The sequence below is a fragment of the Buceros rhinoceros genome, unplaced genomic scaffold (genome assembly GCF_000710305.1).
Source record: "Buceros rhinoceros silvestris isolate BGI_N320 unplaced genomic scaffold, ASM71030v1 scaffold5758, whole genome shotgun sequence".
NCBI lineage: Eukaryota > Metazoa > Chordata > Aves > Bucerotiformes > Bucerotidae > Buceros > Buceros rhinoceros.
In genome coordinates, this window is record NW_010426214.1 from 26,862 (window position 1) to 35,735 (window position 8,874).

At 53.7% G+C, this 8,874-nt stretch overlaps 1 protein-coding gene across 1 annotated transcript in view; it reads right to left on the reverse strand.

Moving 5' to 3' along the window:
• LOC104498080 (fer-1-like protein 4) overlaps positions 1 to 8,874 on the reverse strand; it is a gene marked incomplete at its 5' end in the record, with an annotated part of 35,040 nt that overhangs the window by 8,872 nt on the left and 17,294 nt on the right. The window contains 13 exons of the mRNA XM_010141416.1: positions 281 to 435; positions 1,224 to 1,394; positions 1,892 to 2,019; positions 2,465 to 2,575; positions 3,293 to 3,424; positions 3,779 to 3,885; positions 4,797 to 4,845; positions 5,558 to 5,689; positions 6,055 to 6,158; positions 7,190 to 7,349; positions 7,646 to 7,807; positions 8,131 to 8,247; positions 8,669 to 8,842. Of these exons, the coding sequence (XP_010139718.1) occupies positions 281 to 435; positions 1,224 to 1,394; positions 1,892 to 2,019; positions 2,465 to 2,575; positions 3,293 to 3,424; positions 3,779 to 3,885; positions 4,797 to 4,845; positions 5,558 to 5,689; positions 6,055 to 6,158; positions 7,190 to 7,349; positions 7,646 to 7,807; positions 8,131 to 8,247; positions 8,669 to 8,842 (1,702 nt within the window). The remainder of the gene's footprint in view (positions 1 to 280; positions 436 to 1,223; positions 1,395 to 1,891; positions 2,020 to 2,464; positions 2,576 to 3,292; positions 3,425 to 3,778; positions 3,886 to 4,796; positions 4,846 to 5,557; positions 5,690 to 6,054; positions 6,159 to 7,189; positions 7,350 to 7,645; positions 7,808 to 8,130; positions 8,248 to 8,668; positions 8,843 to 8,874) is intronic.

Below are 8,874 nucleotides of genomic sequence, written 5' to 3' on the forward strand. Positions count from 1 at the left end.
CGGGTTTGCTTCGCTCCACCCGCTGCCTGGAAAGCCACTGTTGGCACCTAACAGCCTGGATCCCATCTTCTCCCAGCGCAACACCATCATGCACTGACACCAGGCCGCTGACCAGCGCAGGTGCTCCCCGCAGTGGCCCAGACAGCAGGCACAGAGCGGGGACAGCCCGCCCGGACGCTTCGGGGAAGAGAGGCCGGTGGCTTCCCAGACCTCTCCCCAGCTCTGCTGAGCACAGGCAGCTGTTTAAGGGAGCAGGCATCGTTCTCCAAGCTCTCTGTACCTTCAGAAAAGGCCTCTGGAGGGACTTTGAATATTTTATTGTCCACTTTGACCTCCTCCTGTCTGTACTCTGCTGCAGGGAGGGAGTTTTTCTTGCATAAACTATCCAGGATCTGTGTGGGCTTGAAAGCGTCTCTCCACGTGTTGTAGCCATTTCTGCATGGAAGGGAGAACGTCAAGATCATCTTCAACTTAGATGCAACGTTTTTTTTCCTAGACTGTGAAACATCCTGTCTTCCCCACAGCACAGGCTATGCCACCACATCCCTGCTCAGATTTTCTCTTGGGAAAACCACAAGCGCACAAATGCTTAATGAATGAGAAACTTAACAAGATGCCATGACCCAGAACATGCCAGGCTTGCGCCCCTCAGAATCATCAGCTTCAGAGCAGCAACAGGAACAATTCAACTGCAGCTCGTGACAGAGAAATTTCAGCAGCGCTGGGGACTCAATGCCCACGGCTAATTCTCCAGTAGAGTGGGGTAGGAAAAGAGCAGTTTACAGAAAACTGGCCAAAGACACCAGAGAATCCAGAATGACTGAGGCCAAAGGAAAAGAGGTGTCATGAGTCTTGCTGCTCACAGAACGAGCAGCTGCCAGAGAAACCACCCGACGTTCCAAGAGGCTGAGGTCCCATCAGTGTCAAGAGAACGGTTTTTTCACAGAACACCAATACGAAAGCACCAATACTGAGGATGTTTTTGCTACCATATGCAAAATCTATTAGTCCACAGTAGGAACTGGAGCTACCACAGGAAGCTGGTTGGAGTTTAAAGGAGATGGAGTTATCTGTGAAACTTGCGGTGAATCTGTGGGGCACCTGCTCAAAGGATGCTCTGGATGCAAGCCCTGTCCTGCAAAACTGGAGGTGCTCTGTTACCCACCCAAACAGGAGCTGAGAATAGCATGTCTCACGGCCTAACGTGTCACACCAGTACCTACATGTCATACTGAGAAGCCACTCCACAGTTGGCCCTGTAATTGCTGTAGAATCGATTCTCCAAGTCAATCTTGGTCTCCCCAATCAGATCATCAGATCCAACCAAATCATGGTCAAATATTGCCACAGTAAGTTCTGATTCCACAGGAAAGGAGACTGTCAGCTCCACAACCCTGGACAGAAGCAGACAGGGACAGTGCAATTAGCAAAGAGGATGGAAATGAAACACATGCTCTGCTTTGATCATCTTGCACATTTAAGAACTGCACTTGACAACTCAAAGGCCTCTGATACAGTTTGGTTCTCCATAGTCCAGTGTGTCCAGTTTTCAGTGCGTGCGGTTTTCAGAGTGCACGTTCAAACAAAGGAGTTGCTTTTCCAGGAATGTTTGCCCTTGGATAGAAGTCTCCCGGAACTCTCCAGCTCTGTGTGGCTGCTTGGCTTGCTCATTTGGCTGTTAAATCAAGCCTTTGGGGGTGCTCCCCTCCTAACCCAAAACACTTACGGCTCCTGCGTCAGCCAGAGACAAGAGATGTGCCTGGGACCTTTGCGTTACAGGACAAGATCGTCCAGCAGCAAGGAAGAGAAGACCACGCATGCTGCGCCACAGCCTGAGCCCCAGATGGGCACTATTCCTATTAAACCTGCTAGATGAAAGCCTCCTGCATACTCTCCAAACACAGGATTGAGCTGCTTTGGGATGTATCGCTCCTTTGTGTCCTTCTGCTCCTGCCCCACAGTCACCACCACGTAGGGGTCTGCCTTGCCATTGGGGTCTGCTGGAGACAGGTTCGTAGCCTGGAATACACAAGAGGTACTGCCACACATCAGCTGCAAAGAGCAAACTGCACAAGGGACACTGCACAGGCCCGAGACCACCCAAGCCCCCTGCTCAGGTCCCTCTAGCAGCTGCCCCGGCAGTGAAACTGGCTGTTGTTCCCACGCAAATCCCCGTTCAACAAGCCACCCACGTCTCCAGCTGTCAACCCACCCGCTTGCTCATTGTCTCAAGCCAGGTGAGAGGAGCCAAGAAATGCCCGTCTGGATTTTTAGCACCTCATGAAGCTACAAAGCATGGAAGGCTCCCCATGGACAAGATGTAGCTGACGGCCACTGGGCTGGCAGAGCCTTCAAGCCAGCATCAAGCTTTCCACAAGTGCCACTGCTGGTAATCACCTAGCAGTGGAGGTGCACAGGAGGAACAGACCTCCAAGCACTGCTGCCACCACCACCAGACACTTACCTTAACGATGTAAACTCTTACAAGAACCTTGATGGGTCTGTTCCTTGGAATGCCCCGGGAGACCCTGGGCTCCGTGCCAGCTTCCTCAGTGGGGTAGACATAGAAGGAGCCCTGCAGAAGAGGCATTGCAAGTAACCACGAGATAGACAAGACAGTACCTCAGATGGGAGCGGAGCCACCAAGACCAGCTTCACCTGCCAGCTGGAAAATCGGAGCCACTGCCCCATGCAAGACCACAGACACCCTGTGCCCATGGGGACAGTCATTTCGAAAGGTACTGTCATGTCCAGGCAGTCCCTGTTCACAAGTTACGCTGCAGGCTGCCAGACCACTGCCCATGCCAGAAGATCTGAACGTCTCCCGGCACTTCAGACTGCCAAAGGCAGGAGGCACCGAAGGTCTTCTAGGGAACTTCTTAGATAAATTTCTGTAGCTGTTATTTCAGAGGCCTCAAGAGCTCCTGGGTGGGAGCATAATGTCTCTCTTAAAGAAGTTTTTCTAATTTCAAAACCAGTGAACCTCAATAATTCTTATTACACCCAGAGGCCACAACCAGAATAAGAGTCCTTTTGTGCATCATGCTTTCTCCTTGCAAGAACTAAAAAAACATAAATCAGGTGCATTTATCAACTAACAAAAGGATCACAGTACACAAGTGCTTCCACAGGCACCAACAGTACCGTGGCCATGCCCCACCGTGGCCTCACATCACCTTGCACACACATGAACTCTCCAAGGCTTTGCTGGTGTCAGCACGCTCGGAAACACAGGTGGTGCTAAGGATTATCTTCCACATGCAGCACAAGCGTCATTCAAATGGTGCAGTACCTTGTACTTCCCCACAAAATGTTCATCCTCGTTTCCATCTTCATCCTCATTTGCTTTGCCACGGTGGAGGGGGAAAATACACAGCCAGTCTTCAAAATTATCAAAGTGATTTTCCAGCTCAGAGTTGTAGATCTGGAATAAGCAGAAAATCATTTGGGGCCCTTTCCTGCCATCCTAAAGGAGGAGAGTCAGAAAACCCCTCCTTTCCCTGCTTCAGCTCTTTCACCTGGTCCTGCCTTACCCCTGTATTACCCAGCGCAGGCTGTTACAGTTTTTCTTTCCCTGCCCCGGTCCCTCCTCAGATGTGCACACACATCCCAGCGGGGCTCCAAGATCTCACCGGCCGTTTCAAAGCCCAGCAACAATGGGGGCCCAGTGCGCACTGGAGAACCTCCTCCCAGTCTAACCTCCACTGCAGGAAGGTGAGGAGGACATGGACAGAGGACCAGGATTGAAAGAGGCCCAATCTGTCACCCCAGTAATCACCTGAAGGGTGGCAATGAGCTTCCTCTTGGGTCGAGCAGGTTCAGCTTCAATTACTGTCTCATCTTCCGCTTCGATGTCGATGGAGGACGCATTTAAATTCCCTCCATCTAGATACGGCAACAGAAGATTAGGAAATGCTCTGATCTCTCCCATCATCTCCCGCGTCTGTCCAAGAAATGACTCCAGCAACAGCTCCCTGGGGCTTTGCCCTGTGTCAGGGTACCTGGAGCTATCGCTGTCTGTAGCAGGTCCTCACAGCATCTCGGGTTCCCCAACAAGACATGGCTGGACGGGTGGGAGGGTAAAAACTGGCACATACTTGTCTGCCTGCAGGGCTGCTATTTGGGAAGGAAGGGGGCACAGAGCGAAGGGAGGAAGGTGGCTGGGCCAGCCCACAGGAGCTGTCGGGGAAGGCGCAAATGAGAGGTAACCATCTTCCCTGGACGGCTGCTTATGCGAGGGGCTGCTGTTTTGGGTGGGTGTCTAACTGAAGCATCCACCTAAAACACAGAGCTGTGCCCGGAGAGAGCGGGTCCCTGCTCACGCCTCTGCAGACTCGCACTGCCTCCACGCTGCTCTCCGCTCCCCTGTTTGCTGTCACTGTCTTTCTGTTACTTCGTGGTGAATCCTGTACCCCAGGGGAGCATTCCACGTGCACAAAGTGATGCCCAGCTCCTCGACAGCATCACCCCTACACCATCCCCTCTCTCCATCCCACCTTTGCTTCCTCCCTGACAATCCCAGGATCCTTGCAGCTGATTTTCCTGCAGGAAAATCTGCTCACTCAGAAATGCTCTTGCTTCAACACAATTTGCCAAACTTTTCTGAGGAAAGTTGAAAAAGTCCTCGTTAGCCCCGTCAATATTTCCAGTCTCTCTGCTCCCTCTTGTGTCATTTTTGCTGCATGTCGCAAAGCTGTTGCCTGCTCAGATGCCATTCCCACAAGCCCTGCACCCTATCAGACAGTGCAAGCCCTGGCTCTCCCCACAGAAGAGCTGTGTATTGCTAGAGGACTCACCGGCATCGTTCAGGTCATCATTCTCAGCATCCTCCTCATCACTGCGTGTCTGAAACACACACAAAGAGTCACCCCACGTCCCTAACAGCAAAGGCTTCTCCACAATAAGAGTCCTTTTGTGCATCATGCTTTCTCCTTGCAAGAACTAAAAAAACATAAATCAGGTGCATTTATCAACTAACAAAAGGACCACAGTACACAAGTGCTTCACAGGACACTGTCAAAGCTTTCCCACCACCAGTCAGTAATACCTAGCCTGAGATCATTTAGCACATCATCATGCCAGGAGGGTATCCCAGTGAGAGCCTTCATGACCTTGTCTTCCCAAATGATCCTGCTGGCTTTTTTGATTGGGATTTAAGGGACGCAGGGCAAGGAAGGAAATCTGCGGCAAAACTGCTCCCATAGCACATCCTGGGAAGGTAGCCAGGACAGAGAGTAAGCAGCACCGAAGCCCCTGCACTGCAGCAGAAATCAGCCGTGTCACATTTTCAGGACTGCCTCAACAAAAAACCCACTCGTATTCTCAGAACCGCTTGGGCACCTCGCCGCAGGGATGTTTCGACACCCACAGCCTGCTGAATCATCCACTGCTGGATGCGCAACAGTGCTACCTTCGGAGTGCCTGACACACAGAAGCCCACATCTGCCCGCAGATCCATGTCAGGAGGATGCCTCTGACACCCACAGCTGTGGAGAACATCTTCCCGAGACAGCGCAGCCACTCCTCCCCTCTGCTGGCAGCTGTCAGAAATGATCACCTGGTTATACAGCTCCTTCAGGGACTCGTAGTACTTGGACCACCAATCCAGTTCTTCCAGTTCTGGTTTTTCCTCTTCATATTCATCCTCCTTCTTTACAAGCCTATTGATAGGAATTTTCTTCAAAGGAGCCTTAAAAGAGCAGAGAAAAGGGTTCAGAGGGAGGAGAAGTCCACCCAGGCACATCCAGGACTCCAGTGCCCTGGGAGCCTGCGGCAGAGGCTCAGCTTGCAGGCAGAGCACAGGAGGTGCAAAGCTACCTGTGGCTCCAGGTTTGTGCTTTGCCACAAAAGCAGCAGTTTTCAAGACACGAGGCCACAGAGGTCTCCTCCCTGTGCCAGAGCCGACACGCAGCAGCACCGATGAACCAGCAGCAGAGAGGAGTGCTTGGGTCCAGACCAAAAACTGCTGCTTGAAACCTAACTCCGAGCTGTCTTTTTTGTTGGAAGTTTGACTTTTCAAACTTCAAAACTTGCTGGGCCCACCACACCACTCACCTTCACAAGACTCAGGGGGTGGGTGCTGGGACCGGGGTCACCCGCTGCCAGGCCAATGTTCACCACAGTCTGAGCGGGAAGACGCTGGGATGAGGCTTTCCGAGCTGAGATGAAGAGGAAGAGCTTCATGTTTCCCTGCATTTATTTCTGCCCACTGCCTCCTGCTTTTCGGCCAGTTGTTATTCCACAGAAAACCCGCCCCCGTTACCCCACGACAGTGCGATGGCTTTGTTGGGAACCCCAGTACAGTGCTGAGACTGGCCTCCATCCTCAGTATGCTTGTTGCTGACTGCTGGGAATTCGGGGTTATGAGATACATCTTCCCTACTCAGAAACGACCACAACCCGATTAACCCTTTGAGTTTTGCCCTTCGTGCTGTATTTATTTATGCACTTCCAGATCAGGAGCTCTGGCTGTGCCGTGGCGTTGCTATTTGGTGAATCCGTTACCCAGAGAACAGACCTTGACCCAATGATGTAGAGAGAAGCTTAAACCTTTCAGCCCTCACTCGTAGTGGTCCAGCTCCCTAAAGCTGACGGAGGTCTCGCTGGGGACAGCTCTGCAGCCCGGCTAGGCAGAGGGTTGAAAGAGGGGAACACAATAGTCCTTCCCACGCTAAACACAGACCTTCCACGGGGATACGTTACTGTCTAGTATCCAGCCCCAGCTAAATGTCCTGCTGGACTAAGACATCTTCAGGAGCCATTCTCCCTCCTCAGCTCTCTACATATATAAGGCAAACAGTGCCTGGGAAAGAGACCCCACGGAGATGCCACATCCACAGATGAACGGCCCTGATGGTGTGGCGGGAAGGCAAACGCTAAGCTAACCTTGGAGGAAACAGTCTGTAAATTGCCTTTGCCAGCCCCAAAGAGGGATGACAGCCCTTGCCCAGTGCACCATCACTTGGCTGCTGCTGCTTCCCAAACACCAGTCTGGGCTGGAGCCAAGTGCTACAGACCAGGCTCACGACTTGCCTCCAACCCGAACCTGCCCCGCACTGTGCTGCTGGCACCGTATGGCTCTCAGGAGAGGACTCTGCTGCCTGCCTAGGAGCGAGCAGAAGGGCCAGGGTCCTCTGCCACTGGCAGAACTTGCCTGCTGCCTCCATAGGAACCCTGCCAAGCAGCTCACCTTTGGGCACATCTTCCAGTTCCTCCTCCAGCTCTCTGGGAGAGAATTTCATCACATCGGACACAACATGGGTACCCACCAGCACGGTGCGCCCAAACGCCCGCTTTTCCACCACAAAAATGCTGAGGGGCGGGTGCAGGTAGACCTGCTCTGGGAGCTCCTGCAAAAGAACCACACATGGGGTTCACAGAAGCAAGGGCAATACTCCCTGCAGCCCCACTACACGTGGCAAGGTCTGATGGCACCTTGCAGCTCTGCCCAAAGCTTTGCAGTAACAGGCGATGGCTAAGACTGCTCTTGGTGGGCAGTTTCACAAAGGTTTTGATCTGCAGCTGAACCACATGGCCACGGGAGAGCAAAAGCCTAGGAGCATCTCCCCTCATGCAGACAGGCAGTGCACAGGTGAAGGACGGCTATGGTGGACCCTGGCACAGCAGGACCCCCCTTCCCACTCACCACGTCCATGTATTTGACCAGCTCAGTGAAGTTGGGGCTCTCTTTGTAGGCCACAATCACCTCCGACTCCACCTTCTTGCCAGCACATTCGATGATCACCTGGGGCTGATCCACCTCGAACAAGTTCACCCGCTTCAGGTCCCGCAGGCCCCAGAACAGGATCTGAGGCACAACACGAAGCTGCTGGGCTGCTCAAGACATGTCAGACACGGCACAGCCGTGCAGCCTGTAATCCTGTCCAGCGCTGCCACCCCCGTCACCTCACAGGACACAGAGTCCACGAGAGGCACGAGGCCACTCTCCCAACCCAGCCACCCATCACCTCTGGCTGTTAAACTCCCTCATGTTGAGCACCTCCATTTCTGGTATCTGCTTCGGCGTCCAAGGCACATCCAAGCTCCAAACCCAGCTCCCTCCCCAGGCCCTGCCCCGAGAGCAGGTCAGCTGTGCCGTCTGCTTGGGGCAGCCCACGGGGAGCAGCGCACCTCTATGCGAAACTCCTTCAGCACCGGGCGGATGCCCTCAGGGATGATGAACCGTCCAGCAAGCGGGTCTCCCAGGTAGTTGGGCTCCTTGGGTTCCACGTCCTCGGGCACCGATGGCTGAGCAGGTGGAGCCAGGGCACACCAAGAGATGAGAGCCATTTCTACTCCATGCCATGCCCGTTCTCCCTCCCCTCCCGAGCTGTGCTCGCAGGGTCTGGAACTGCAGCCCGCCTTCAGCTGAGAGCCAGATGTGGCTTCCAGCAGGGAACCCTCTGGTGCAACCAGCTCCTCAGCCACACAGCTCTGCCCCTGTGCGCAGCTCTCTGCAAGCCCGTTACCTCCAGATAGCCGCTGTAATCCAGCTCGATCAGCTCAAAGGTCGCAATGAGCTCTCCCGCTGCTCTGGAGCCTTTGTAGATGTCAAAGAACTGCAGGGCAGGTCTGGAGTACGGCTCATCAACCAGCTTCCCCTCTGGTGCAACCAGCTCCTCAGCCACACAGCTCTGCCCCTGTGCGCAGCTCTCTGCAAGCCCGTTACCTCCAGATAGCCGCTGTAATCCAGCTCGATCAGCTCAAAGGTCGCAATGAGCTCTCCCGCTGCTCTGGAGCCTTTGTAGATGTCAAAGAACTGCAGGGCAGGTCTGGAGTACGGCTCATCAACCAGCTTCACCTGTGGGACGGCAAAGGCCTGGCCCAGGAACTCAGGGGAGCCCTGCGGGAAAAGGGGGAATGGTCAGAGCATTC